At 44.5% G+C, this 14,549-nt stretch overlaps 1 protein-coding gene across 12 annotated transcripts in view; it reads left to right on the top strand.

Moving 5' to 3' along the window:
• Positions 1-14,549, top strand: part of NIN (ninein) — a 51,840-nt gene that overhangs the window by 31,306 nt on the left and 5,985 nt on the right. For 4 of the 12 annotated variants that reach the window (XM_015865972.2, XM_015865969.2, XM_085549719.1 and 1 more), the window contains 11 exons: positions 1,043-1,168; positions 1,976-2,045; positions 2,213-2,428; positions 2,570-2,683; positions 3,968-4,090; positions 4,604-4,717; positions 5,304-5,450; positions 6,237-6,398; positions 7,219-7,368; positions 7,485-7,583; positions 10,625-10,816. In XM_015865972.2, coding sequence (XP_015721458.1) covers positions 1,043-1,168; positions 1,976-2,045; positions 2,213-2,428; positions 2,570-2,683; positions 3,968-4,090; positions 4,604-4,717; positions 5,304-5,450; positions 6,237-6,398; positions 7,219-7,368; positions 7,485-7,583; positions 10,625-10,816 — 1,513 coding nt within the window. Of the gene's footprint in view, positions 1-1,042; positions 1,169-1,975; positions 2,046-2,212; positions 2,429-2,569; positions 2,684-3,967; positions 4,091-4,603; positions 4,718-5,303; positions 5,451-6,236; positions 6,399-7,218; positions 7,369-7,484; positions 7,584-8,519; positions 8,581-8,945; positions 9,043-10,624; positions 10,817-13,403; positions 13,856-14,549 lie in introns of those variants that run through there. The other 8 variants (XM_015865970.2, XM_085549720.1, XM_085549721.1 and 5 more) reach the window with 4 other exon arrangements.

The following is a 14,549-nucleotide window of genomic DNA, read 5'->3' as shown; positions in this document are numbered from 1 at the left end:
AGCGTGGCAGCCCCACAGCACTCCAGCTTGCTGCCTGCTCCACGTAGAAACTAACCTAGTGTGTCCTGCTGACCATCCATAGCCCTACTGACCGCCCAGCAGCTGCCACATTAACCCCTGTAGTTTAGCTCTAGAAAGCAGTGCCTCAGAATCTGACTGCTGGTAGGTGTCTGAACGTGGATAACCATGGCTGGAATAAACGTGTGCCTTGTTCCTCTGAATGCGACTTAGCACAACATAATACCAGCGACTGATGCAATTGCCTTTGCAGTGTGTATGTGGGACAGCAGGGCCCTCTGTGTTTTAGTGTCTAAAAGATGGTGGTTATGTTTTCAGAATGCTTTCAGCTTTTACTAATATCAGCTCTTTGTTCTTTTCCTTTCTAGCACTGGGTGTTACTTGAAAAGCTACGATTGTTTTGCTTTTTCTAAATAACAGAGTTAACACTAAAGAGTCACAGAGCCATAGAATGGTTTCACAGTTGGAAGGGACCTTTCACGACCATCTGCTCCCACTCCCTGCAATGTGCAGGAACACCCACAGCTCCATCAGTGCACACAGCCCATCCCCTGACCTTGGGTTTCTCTTGGGATGGGGCACCGCTGCCTCTGTGGGCAACCTGTGCCGGAGCCTCTCCATCCTTAGTGTAAATAACTTCTTCCTTACGTCCAGTCCAACTCTCACCTCTTTTAGTTTGAACCTGCCACCGTGCCAGCAGTCTGCTTATGGTGGTGCTGAGCTCTTCAAAGTCACAACTATGTTACTGGTACCTTAAGGACCAGAAGGTGTAGTACAGTATAGAAGTGCAAAACTTCTACTGGCTATCTTAGGTAACTAACTTTGTGCAGGAGTTTTGTACAGCTAATATCCCCTTTCTCGCAATCTGGGAAGCAGTCTATATGTAAAACCTATGTACAGCTCATATGAATAACCCAGCTGCAGCTTTGTTGCTGAGGATCACAAGCGGGTCAGGATTTCAGTGCCTTCTCTCCTTTGGTGATGCACAGATGCTGTTCTCATATGTCTCATCTCTCTGCCACAGATGTGAGGCTGAGAAGCTCAGAGAAGAAAATGCCATTCTGAGAAACAGAGTGACGCTGCTAAACGAGGAGGGCAGTGCTTCCAGCCTGAAACTGAGGGAGCTGAACGGATCCCAGGAGGAGATGCGGTAAGGACTCCATGGGACCACATGTGCACCTTCAGGCTCTCACTGCAGAGTCACATCCTTTCTCCTAAAGCACCTTAGGTGTTGCCTGGACTTTGAAGCAAGCAGACTGTCTGGTGCCACCAGCAATCTTTGTGCTTTCCCCTGGCCTACAGTTTCTCCTGCTCAATCTTAGTGCTGAAGGAGGAGCTTAACCCGTGGGCTGTATCATAGGATGGCCTGGGTTGCAAAGGCCCACAGTGCTCATCCAGCTCCAACCCCCTGCTGTGTGCAGGGTCACCAACCAGCAGCCCAGGCTGCCCAGAGCCACATCCAGCCTGGCCTTGAATGCCTGCAGGGATGGGGCATCCACAGCCTCCTTGGGCAACCTGTTCCAGTGCGTCACCACCCTCTGGGGGAAAAACTTCCTCCTAAGATCCAGCCTAAACCTCCCCTGTCTCAGTTTCAAACCATTCCCCCTTGTCCTGTCACTGCCCACCCTCACAAACAGCCGTTCCCCCTCCTGTTTATATGCTTCCTTCAAGTACTGGAAAGCCACTATGAGGTCTCCTTGCAGTCTACTCAAAGCTAAACAAGCCCAGTTCCCCCAAACTTTCCTCATATGAGAGCTGCTCCAGCCCCCAGTCTTCTAGGAAAGAGATGTATGGGGGTGTCAACGAAGCAGGTACTCACCAAGCCTGTGCAAAGCAGTGATGCAAGTGTAAAATAAAAATCCAGAATGACCATTTATTGTGATGTCAACCAGCTTGTTTTTGCAGGCGTGTATATTAACAAGTGACCCTTATGCTGATGAGCTTTCCTTTTCCCTAGGCAAAAGATAGAGGCAGTGAGGAAGGAGAAAGTGGCTGTTCAGAAGATGGTCGACAATCTGAAAAAGCAGGTATGCAGACTGAGTCCATCAGCTTCTCTGGAGGAACATCACTGAGCAATCATCAGTCCTTTAGACGATGCAATCTGAAGGCAACTGATGTTACTGTAATTGTTTTAAAAATAAATCTATTGTTCAGTGCAAAATTAGTCCTAATTAACACTGCTCTCCCAATTCAGGTAGCAGATCTGAAGGCCAGGAACCAGCAGCTGGACTCTGAAAACACAGAACTGAGCCAGAGAAACTCCAAAAACCAAGCAGATGTGCAGGATCTCAACCAACAGCTGGCAAGGGTGCTGAAACAAAAGGAAAGGGAAGCAGGAAGATGTACTCTGGAAGAGTGGGAAAAGGAGAGATTGGCACTGAAAGAGGAACTAGAAAACAATAAAGTAAAGGTATGGGATAAGTGGCTCTAGTGGGATGGAGCAATTAGGAGGAATTAGCATCTATTCCCCAACCCATATCACTGATCATAGCACCCTCTGTGTAACATTACTGTCTCTCAAACTGAAATCTGAGCCTTTTACTTCTTGCAGTCATCAAATGTGGTGTCCTCCTTGGAGATGGAGCTGTCAAAAACAAAAGTTCAAGCTCATATGTTGGAGCAGGAAAACTGCCTTCTCAAGGAGGAGCTGGAGAAGGCAAAACAGGTATGGCACCCTATCCAGGTACCATCAGGTGTTGGCTTAGAGCCACCAACCTGTCTCTTCACGGGCTCTGCTCTCTTGATTGTAATGGAAATAGTTAATTTCTCTAACCAAGTGTCATAATGTAATGTATATTATCAACGACATTGTTATTAATCTTGCAGAAGCCTGTCAGTACAACATACAGCTGTTCAATTGTGGTTGGTTTTGCTTTCTTAGGCTTTGCCAAAAGTTAATCAAGAGCAGTAGATTTTTCACAGTTGGTCTTTGTCATTAAAGACCGAGACTTAAAAACTTTAATACAGCAACATATAAGGCTTTTCTAGCTCGTATTAGTAGGGTGGGCAGGAGAATATCCACTCCTCTGAGGGAGTGGTTGCTTCCACCATGTCCCCTAGCAAAACCAAAGCAATAGGAGTGCCACTTGGAGGGTTTGGCATCTCAGAACTTAAAAAGATAATTTCCTGGAGGGCTTGGCTGTTGTCCATATAAACATGGTTCATTTGGCAGTAAGGATATGATGATAATTAAAGATAATGAAGGCTACAAGTGAAAGTGAATTAGCCTTCCTGATTAGGGTGCTGTGAAGTCTTTGTCTTTTAAGCAGAGCACTCTTTTGATGTTCCCAATGCTTGGGGTTTATAATGGCCTTAAAAAGCAAAAGCAGATGAGATCTATTGAGTCAAGAGTGGATTGTGGCTCGAGTGTAATTAAAGACAGAAGGCTTGAGTGAGCAGAGCCCAAAGTGCACAGGAACAGGCAGACAAAGCTGAAGCACTGCGCCAGGTGGGAAAGGGATGAGAAGTCAGCTGGGTGGCTTTTCTTTCCCCCTTTTCTGGGAAGGAGGTATCCAAAGCCTTATCTGCCCTGATGATGTTAGCAGGTGAATGGAGATGTGTGGATGTGGGGAGAATTCCCGGTATGTTCTGGTTGTTCTTAAAACTAAAAAACAAAACCCACCATAATATACAAAATGGAAATTCAAAGATGTAGTATCTGGTATGTTCTGTTTCCATTCCAATTAGTGTTGTACAACCCAATGGGTCCTGTATTATGTCAGGGGCTTTAACATGCTAATACACGCTGTGCAGGAGGTGTAGCACCTGTCTGTGGGCATGTGGTTCATAGGAGCCCTAACACAGGCTGTCCTGGGACATGAGTGATATTCTGCTCCCATCTTTTCCACTCTATCCAGTACACTACAATTGGTCCTAAGGCAAGGAGAAGGCTTTGTTTAATGCTTGCATGCAAAGCTCTGAACTGATGGGAGGGGGTTGTCTCCCACAGCTCCCCAGATGCCCTGACCTCTCTGACCTTCAGAACGAAGTCTCTAGTTTGATGACTAGAAATGAAAAGCTGCTGAAAGAGAAGGAAGCGCTGAGCGAGGAATTAAGCAGGTGTATTGATAAGGTAAGGCAGGACTGCACACCCGTGTCCCTACCCATGTGCTGTAATGAGGTACTGAAGTCCTTATATCAGAGTCTGCATCCCTTTAAGCAATAGAACTACTTTGGGTTTCCTTCTTACCTTCAGGCCAGATCAAGGTTTCCGTGCCATTGCATATTTTCCCTCATTGCTATTAAAAAGAGCTTTTGGAGCATAGCTTGAGTGCAATTTGGTCACATAGCAAATTCCAAACGTCGTGAGGAGCAGAGGCATGGATAGAAATGTTGCAGCAGGACAAGGAGGGCAGTGTTCTTGCACTCTGTGCTAACTCCAGGCCGGGGCAGCACAGTAAGCATGCCATAAATAATGATCTTGTTGTGCATAGATTGAAACTGAGTTGGTTGGGCTGTGGTTTATTTTTTGCTCCCCTCTAACTTCCTTGCGGAGCTGTAACTCCATCTATCATAACTCCTGAAGTCAAACTGAGTTAAAGAAAATCCCAGATGATTCAGGCTTAGCTGTGTAATCTTATTCCAGGTGGCCAAAGTAAGCTTCTTGGAGAGCACAGTTGGCGGCTTGAAGCAGGAGCAGAAGTCTTGGGAGCAGCAGAGTCAGACCCTGAAAACACAGCTATCAGTTTCACAGGAGAAGGTATAACAGTGGGTTTTGTTACGGTCCTGAATCAAAGCATCTCAGAATTTCTGGTACAGCTTCTTTCATAGAAAACAGCCCTCTTCTAACATGTGCAGAGACTCCGTGCAGCTGAGAATGGGCGCTTTGATGGGCTTTCAAAGTGATGTCCTTAAAGGACAAAAGGAAACTTGTTAAATATGACCTTTTTTTCCCCACTTCCAAGTTCTTCTTGCCAATTCACTCTGTCCCACTGCAGAGATCCTGCTTCTGCTCCCTGCTTTCTGGTGCTAGCTTGTTTCCTAGCAGCCAAGGGAAGGGAAAAATGGCCATTTACTTGGCTGATGGTGCTTCTCTTGACTCTTATTGGCCATGAAGAAATAATTCCAAGAGAATCTCCTTTTCCCAGCATATCGCAGTCAATATTCTGGGATGGAAGGTGTCTGGGTGTGGTATTTTGGCCATATTTAAGAGTGTAAGGCAGCTCATTTGAAGCAGAGACTTGAAGATCTGGTTAGTGTTATAGGAGGGTGGGCCACCAGTGTCACCTCATCACCTCTTTCCAACAGCCAGCAGTCAAATAGCAGATGTTTGTGGCACGTTGCAGGTTCAGAGCTTGGATGAAACCCTGCAGACCACCACCCTCCAGATGTCCCGCCTGAGGTCAGACCTGCGGGTGGCACAGCAGGAGAAGGAAGCTCTCGAACAAGAGGTGATGTCTTTACACAAGCAGCTGCAGAACGCCAATGAGAAGGTAACTGACCTCTATCAGATCCACGTGGGTGACCTATAGATGGGCATCCTGTCTCTGGAGCCAGTCTCATTTTTAGCTTGGCTCATTAATGTACAAGGCAGAAATGGTGCTGCAGGCCTGAGCAAGTAGATTCTGAATGACATTGGTTTTGACTCTTGTAAACACAAGTGATGGAAAGCTCGCAGTCAAACTGGCTGGAGGGAGGAGGGTATAAAAAAAATAACACAATATTTCTGTGCTACTTACTGGTTTTAATAGTTTTCATTTTTAAGAGTTAACTATCATTAGGTTGGTAAGGTTGTTTGCAATGCCAAGCTGATGAGGAGGTGGGTCTGAAGGAGGTGGCAGGCAGCAGTCCTGAATTGGCATTATGAGTTTAGCCCCTGATTTGGCTCCTTTGCCCTGTAATTAAAGGAGTATTTAACATCCACACAGAAAGGAGAGTGCTTGAGAATTGTGCAACAGGAGCTGAATCACAGCTATTACTGAATAATGTGTAATGGGGTTCTGTTATTTACTTGATGAGGCTCCAAAATAGAGCCCTATTTCCCTTTTTGTGCCGCTGAGTTGTGTGTGCACTCACAGTAACCATTCCAGCTGTGATTGTGGTGAAGTGCTTGGCTGCATGCTGGGATGACCATGCTGGATTTGACTGGGAAATGGCACACAGGCTGGGAGGGAGATGGAACCCTGCAGCTACCAAAAGCCTCCTTAAACCCCACCTGAACAGAGAAAACGTCTGCTTCTCTGTTGAAGGCCTAACCCTGCAATTCTGTCTGTCTTAAGAACCGAGTCCTAGCACGGGCTGTGCCTTCCCCAGGGCGCTCACAGCAGGATGAGCTGGAGCAGCTGATGGCCCAGGAGCAGCAGCTGCTGCAGCAGGAGAAGGAACGGCTGCAGAGGGAGGCCCGGAGTTCTGCCACAGAGCTGGTGCATGCCAGGGAGAAGGTAGGGGACCATTCAGATAGTCTCTTGTCTAGGATTCTGGTCTTGCCCCCTCTGCTCTGCACTGAGGGGAGATTACATCCGGAGTACTGGATCTCCTTCTGGGTTCCTCAGTTCTAAGCAGATGCGCAGCAAAGGGCTGCAGAGGTGGTAGGGGTCATCTGGACACTTTCCTGTGCAACCTACTGTAGGGAACCTGCTTTAGCTGGGGATTCATAAAGTCACACAATAGCCTGGGCTGCAAAGGCCCACAGTGCTCACCCAGCTCCAACCCCCTGCTGTGTGCAGGGTCACCAACCAGCAGCCCAGGCTGCCCAGAGCCACATCCAGCCTGGCCTTGAATGCCTGCAGGGATGGGGCATCCACAGCCTCCTTGGGCAACCTGTTCCAGTGCGTCACCACCCTCTGGGGGAAAAACTTCCTCCTAAGATCCAACCTGAACCTCCCCTGTCTCAGTTTCAAACCATTCCCCCTTGTCCTATCACTGCCCACCCTGGGTGGAATGTGGAAGCTCCAGAGGGCCCTTCCAACACCTACAACTCTGGGATTTATTTGTAAAACCTTCCAGCGTTCTTCACGTTTAAATTTCCAGCTCACAGATCAGACAAATTATGAGGAGAAAGGGATGCTCAAAGCTAAAATGTTTTAAAGTAGCACAATCTGTTATGAGTCTGAAATTAGATGGTACTAGATATTGCAAATGCAATTGATTTGCAGTGGGCTGTCAGTTTTGACCTTCTGGAATGTGCCCCAGACATTACTATGAAGCAGACAGAATGGTCTGGAATGTCTTCTCACATTTGTTCATCTCTGGTCTGTTTAGATCCGACAGCTGGAATCCACTGTCCTTTCCCTAAAGCACCAGAAGCATCAAAGCCAGTCAGGTATTGTCAAAGCCATAGAGCAGGAGAAATTAAGCTTGAAGAGGGAGTGTGAGCAGCTACAGAAGGAGTTGTCCTCTGCCAATAGGAAGGTTAGTCCAAATACTTAATCTGGAGTTGGTGTGACGTGCAGTAACTCCTGACTTGTTGAATACAGCAGGTAAAACAAAGCTGCTGCCTTCTTAAGGAAACGTCTTGTCTTCCACAGATCAGTCAGATGAATTCTCTTGGGCATGAACTGGAAACGAGCTCAGAAAATGAAGGGCTAAGGAAAAAGCAGGTCAAGCTGGATGATCAGTTAATGGAGGTACTTCTCAATAGGTGTTGACTGCGCTGTCTGTAGTGTGGAGGGTTATCAGAATGTCACTGAATCCATTAATTTATTTATAAAATGAAAGAAAACTTTTCCTCTTTTGAGGGAAACGATCAAAAATGGAAGAATCAATGTCCTCTAATGTTAACATCCTCTTTCATGATCAATGTTAGTGTGACTGCCACGCTTCTGTGAAGCACGATGTGGTTCATGGGTATTCATGTAATGTTCCAGATATGAAATGAAACAGGGAAGGATTTTGCTTCTGTGCTTGAGGCGAGGCTAACGCTTGGTTCTTCCTTCCTAAAACACATAACCTCAAATTTCCTGACTAATATTTGCCTAATGCTGCTCTTAATGTAGAAGCCTGTTCTTATTGACCTTGGGAATAGTTGGCTGAATGGAAGCCTTGCTTCACTGGATCTCTGAGTTGTCTTTGCACTGAACTTGATGGTCTGAATTTGAGTTTAAAACATATTTTTTACTTGTTTGGTAAATCAGACTGTCTTATAGATGAGGCTTTTGCAGCACTGTTTGTTGAGATACCTCATGGCTTTCACCAAGAAAGCAAATGGGAAGCATGTTATGCTGAATATGCCATGTAATTAGCTGTAAAATTATTAAAGACTTGATTAGAAAAGATGAAATTTTGACAAGTCATTGAAAACAGTTTTATTTCCCGTGCCTTTGCTTCGTGTGTTCTTAATTATGCTTTGGGGATAATCCCAGCTCTGTTCAGCTCTTCAGTCTGTATGTAAGAGTGGAATTGGGTTTGGTTTTCCTCCCAAAACCTGTAATTCAAATGCGCAGGACTTGCTGTTTCTGATAACATTATCCCAACAGGGCTGTGTAACATTCACTCAGCGCTTCGTGACCTCTAACTTTCTCTTTTGTGCCTGTTCTCCTTTTGTCCATGGCTAACCTGTCTAGAACTCAGTGGTTGGAACTAGCAGAGAAGGGTGCAGTTCTCTCTCTGAAATAGTGTGCGAAGGTAGAGCAACCATTTTCAATGTACTACCATAGCATGAGGAAAACATCTTTGAATGGATTTGCTTTATCACTCCATGCATCTTTTGAAGTAAAGGAGCCACTATTCATTTGAATGTAACATCCTTATTTCAGCAGCTGCACTGACCTGTTGGGTGCAGGCAGTGCATTCAGTGATTTGATTCAATAGGAAAACATTGGGTATTTCCAAAGGGGTTGCAGTGAAAATGGAGAAATGACCAATTGCATTCAAAAGGATTAAACTGATGATGAGAAAATGAGAAGTGGCTCCATCCCTTCCTCCTCACACAGTGACTGTGAGGCCTGAAGGTGTCCTCATGTTTGCCTCTTTGCATGCCTTTCCACCAGACCGTCAAGTGTTTCCCTAGTGCTGACTGATACGTGGTCACGCTGTGTCATCCCTGATAGTTTAGTGAGCTCCTTACTGTTCCACTTCCTTCCACAGGTGAATATGGCAAAAATACATCGTTTTCATTACCCATTAACAACTTAATTTTGAGGTGTTAACATTTCCTGGTGGTTTCCTCAGCTCTTCCACTCGTGTGTTTTGCAACATCCCATGAAACCCTGCACAAATCCCATCTAAATGTCATTATTTCTACTCTTTATGCTGTTGGTAAAAGAACAGCTTCATTATAGGCAAGTTGATTCTAAAGAACCTCCTGATATGGATATTTATATATACATATATAAGCTTTTTAAAATACTTGTACTACTTTAGAATACCTTATAAACCTGCATTCTATCCATTTGGGCCAGCAGAGGTGAACAGATGCTATCACAGCCACAGCACTGATGTTCTTATCACATTTCAAGCCCTTCTCTATCTACACTGGGGCTCCACCATTGGATACACCATTAGAGCAGTACCCTTGATAGAATTACGCCATTATGTCAAATGCTTATAGTCGATTCCATTATAGATGAACTCAATAACGGAACTGTGATGGCTAATTGAGGCCTTAATTATGGCACTTGTGAAAGGAAAAGTGATACTGCTTAACATAATCTCACGTACCTTTTCCTAAGGGACCAGAGTAATGGTTATGAGATAACGAGAGGATTTTGTGATGCAGTTAGCTGGCTCTTACAGGAAGAATGATTTTTACATGAAGAAATCATTAATCTTATGCAAATTTAAGCTGTAAATTGGCTTGGCTGAAACTTAAGTCTCAAGAAATTTTATCAAGCTCTGCTTGTGGCATGACTAAATGGAAAGCATAAAATGCATTGAGATCTTCTGTTCAATAGATATACGGGCTCCTAAGTAGTGAATTCAGGATAGAACACAGCAGAGCATGAAAATAATTCAGTCACCCTGGGCTGTATAGAAAATCTGCTTTGCTTTTGGCATTTTGTTTTGCTTTTTGCATAGATTCAAGACTAGAAATAATCAGCACTGATGGACAGTGCCTTCAGCATGTCTCATGCTGGCTTGAATAAAGGGCTGAATTTCTTCTATGAAAGAGTGGTTGGGTTGGCACAGGCTGCCCAGCGAGGTGGAGTCACCTTCTCTGTAGGTGTCCAAGGATAGGGTGGGTGCAGGCTTAGGGGCATGGTTAGGTGGCAGCATTGGCTGTAGGTTGATGGTTGGACTGGGGAATCTTAGAGGTCTTCTCCAACCTTAATGATTCTATGATAATTCTGTATTATGCTTTTATTTGTGCCAAGATGCCATTATTAGAAGAGTTGCAAAGGCTAAGGTTAAAATTAAAAACAAAAGTGAAGTTATAGCTCACCTGTTTAGGATTTCACCAGAGATTCAATGAGTCATGATGCAGGCCTGGAGTTATGAATCGAAGTTCAATCTCCTATGGACTTTGTAGAACTGCACATAAAGATGCACCTTTTTCATTGGGAAGAGTTTGTCTTAACATCTGTTACCGTCTTCAGACTCAATTCTCTTGTGCACAAGAGATGCTTTATGCTGAGGTCCCATGCATCATGTATCATGCAACTCCAGAAACACGCCTTGTGCAACCCGCCGTGCTGCTCTCCCCTGACAGCCTGTCTGTGTTGCTCTGCAGATGCGACACTCGAGCAGCAGCGGGATGCTTAGCCAGCCCCTGCCCCCCCGGGAGCTCCCGCAGCAGGGCTGTGCTGTGGTGCCCAGGGAGCAGTTCCTGCAGCTCCAGCAGCAGCTGCTGCAGGCAGAGCAGCGGAGCCAGCGGCTGCAGGAGGAGCTTGAAAGCAGACCTTCTGAAACCAACATGCAGCAGGTAAACGGCTCTTGTTACTCTACAGGCTTTTACTTCGGTGGGGTGTTGTGTTCGTTTGGTGTTTTGACTTTTGAGATCCATTCTCTGTTTATGCCAGTTCAAAAACTGTATTTAATTGCATCAAAGCTCCACACAAAACAAACCTTTATTCAGCATATGCAGCATGAGCCGTGGTTTGGTTCTGAAGTCCTCTTCACCTTCATGGCTCACTCCATCCACGGTGGCTTTTCTCCTTAGTGTTTGTAGTTGGATTTTTATTTTCCCTAATGTCCATGTCTGGAACCTTTGCTCTGGAAAATACACATTGCACAGACACGCTGGCATCAGACATAGAGCATGAGTTCAGGCTGTTGTTGCCATGTGGAGTTCTGCCACACGAGACATAGCAGAGCGTAATACAAACAAGTAACCCTTTTGTAAGTTGTCCCCATCTTCGTTATTTGGTCATGAGAGGACGTTGTTTGGAGGGCACCATTTCTGTTATCCTGAAACATCATCCCTGGTGTTTCTGAGGGAAAGCAACCCAATTCCAATGAAGATACAGCCACTGCTCTCATTGAGCTGAGTCACTCCTTATATTTCAACATGCGAGACTGAATGATAAGCAACAATAAGCTCTAGTAGCAAATTCTGCATCTCCCATGTAAAATGAACCTTAAAATGAGGCTGCCAATCAACATCTGCCAACTCATAGTTTGGCTTGGGGTCCTTAGAGCGGCTCAGCTCCCCCTTCCTGCAGGTCTTTGACTTATCCAATGGAAGATGATGTTTTGGTGGCTATATCCATAAATCACTACAGCTTTGGCTTTGGGCACATCTCGTAAATAATAATGTGACTGAAGATAAAGCTCTAAGTAACTTAAATAAGAGACTGATGGTTTTATTAACCTGTTAGTAGGAAAAAAAATACATTTTATAATAATACATTTATATATCTGTATAAGCTTAAATCCCTGAAGTTTAAAACCATATTACTGAGGGGTATTTTGGAAGATGTGTTACAGAAAAAAATACATGTAATAATAGTTCCTAAAGCACAAAACTCACAGTAACTGTTTTAAATCGTGGCATTGAAGGGAACAATTCCCTACAAAGGAATGTGACAGCAAAGTATGCAGGAGAAAGAAACAACTGGGTTGTAAGTTTCTCTCCCTTTCACTGAGTGGTGGAGGTGCATTACTGATGTACTTGGTCGCACACATTGGAAAGCAAAGCATGCAGCTGAATTTTGAAAGCAATAAAAGCTGTATTACAGCAGCAGCATCTGCCAGGTGGATGAGCTGTGTGCGTTGAATTAGAGCTAGATTTGTAGCTTTGCTTTTGAAAGCCTGAGAAGCAATTTGCAAATTAATCATATCCCGGAACCCGCAGCTCTGCAGGCACTGCTTCTGTTTCCCAGAACCTTCATGAATTTAGAAATCCTTTGAGAGAGGTTTTGCAAGTGTTTGCTGTCAGTGCACTTGCACTTGTATGCTTGTAGCATTTCTTTGTGTATTGATTTTTACTTAAAGAGAACAGATGCAAACAAAGTTCCAGTTTGGAACGTCTCCTCCAGCTGTTCTTGTGGGCTCTACTGCCTGACTTTCTACAGTCACTATAGTGAAGCGCTCATTCCACAGCTGGAAACAAGGGCAAAGTGGTGGATGCTTTAAGCTGGAGCAAACCCAACTGCTTCTTTAAGCACACCTTTAATCCTTTCTTCCCCTCAGTCATCCTCAAGCAAACATCTAATTGAGCTCATGTCCGTGCAAATGTTCCCTTTAAGTTTATTGAGAATTTGCATCCTAACTCCTCTTCACTGTCTTTTCACCATTGAGTACAACATCATGTTGTCCATGTTTGCTGCATCAATTAACCACCTCGTTTTGCTGGTGCTGCTTTGCACTTTGCAGCTTTCTTCAATCCCCAGTCCTTCTGCGTAAGGCACCGAAGTTACCCTCTATGGAATCGGTGTGCTCCTCATGCTTTGCATCCTTCTTTACTTTTCCATCATGGCTATGGTGGTCTGTGTTCTCCTTTGCTTTACAGTCCATGTTGAGCTGTTGCTCACCAAGCTCACTATGCCAGCATCACCCCATTAAAGCCCCACCACCTTTTCTCCTCTGTTAACCTGCCTGCTTTCTCCCAAACAGCAACACAGAGTTGCTCAGCTCCCCTTTCTCCAATAACCTCTGGCCGAAGCTTGCTCAGCTGTCTCAGCAGAAGTCTTGCAACCTGGTTGGAGGAGAAGGTCAATGGGGCTGTTTTTCATAAATGCTTTTTGGTGACCTGAGGTGATCTGTAGTGGCAGATCATCTCCCCTTCAGAAGTGGAACTGCTTTGCCAATGGCACTTTATTACTGTCACTGATCTTTTTAAATCCCCCCCAAAATGTGAATGAGCCCCTTTCAGCATCCTGAGTATTTCCTTAATTGTGTTTGTAGCACTAATACAGAGAAATGTGGTGCTCTGCCTTTCTCTTGCATGTGTTTTTTGTCTTGTGTTGCTTGCTTGGCTTGTGCTGGTGCTTTGCTTTAAATGTATGTACGTATTTATAAAGACAACCTGGATATCAGGGTGAAGTGTCCCACTTGCCTTCTCTCTCTAGGCCTTGCTACCGGAGCAGCGAGCAGTGCATGCAGATTCCTACAGGAGGATCGGGCACCTCTGACAGCTTGGCTGCTTCCCATCTCATTCCTTGCCATGATACACACACACAAACTTACGAACTGGCATAAGCTGAGAAACTTGAGGATCCGTTTTTATTTTATTTTGGAGTCTGCGCAGTGTTATTAAATATTTATTTCTCCAAAAGTTATTTTCTGGATGTTTGTCAGCTGTTCATTTGTTGCAAATTGTTTCTATTTATGTTATTTAAAATGTGGGTTTGCTCTATGTGGGAAGAGCCTATTTTTTCTCAAATGGTACTAATTTTATATGAGACAAAAGAAATCTGGGATATTTATGCTGCTTTTTTTTTTTTATAAGATGCCTAAACTTTTATAATGGGGAAAGATGACGTTTCTTGATGTAAATGAGAAATAAATTCTTTTTTAAACATACAGTCTCTTGTCTTAATAGCATCAACAGCTTCAGCTTTATGAATGAGAATTAACAAGTTTCAGACACTGTTGTTGAATTTCCTCATAATGAGGACAGTGCCCAAGGTGATGGATGGGGCCTTGGGCAGCCTGAGCTGGTGACTGGAATTGGATGGGCTTTAGGGTCCCTTCCAACCCAACCATGCTGTGGTTCTATCATATGACCTCTGGGAAAGATTTGTAATAGAGGATTTGCTTTGATATGGAACGCTCTGCTTCCCCAGGACGCGTTGGTGCACATCTGTGACAAGAATTTCCATGTTACTGAGATGTTTCCTATTGCTGTGACCATAAAGCAAATATAGTAGGGTCAGGAAAGGGGAAATTGTCAGACTTGTTTCTCAGATGTTCCTTAGTGTTTTTCTTCTGCCTCCAATTACTAGATTAAATGAGATTCATTAGCAATAATTTGAGGTTGACAACAACTTCTTTAAGGGATATGTTTTTTGCTTATCTTTCTGAAACTTGAGCTGGCTTCTCCCATCAAGCGTGAAGTGTGAAATTAGATAGAATGCTCTCAAATTATCCTTAAGTAAAGAAAACAAACAAGGATCACAGACACTAAGACCACTAAATCTTAGGTTCCACTGAGCCGCTCTCTCAAGGCTCCTGTAATATGTAATGCCCAGCCATGGTCTTGGATTCCAGTTAAA

The sequence above is a fragment of the Coturnix japonica genome, chromosome 5, assembly GCF_054131305.1.
Source record: "Coturnix japonica strain WE chromosome 5, WE-NBRP24, whole genome shotgun sequence".
Taxonomy (NCBI): domain Eukaryota; kingdom Metazoa; phylum Chordata; class Aves; order Galliformes; family Phasianidae; genus Coturnix; species Coturnix japonica.
Note: the sequence above shows the minus strand (reverse complement) of the source record. Positions and strands in the feature narration are given on the sequence as shown.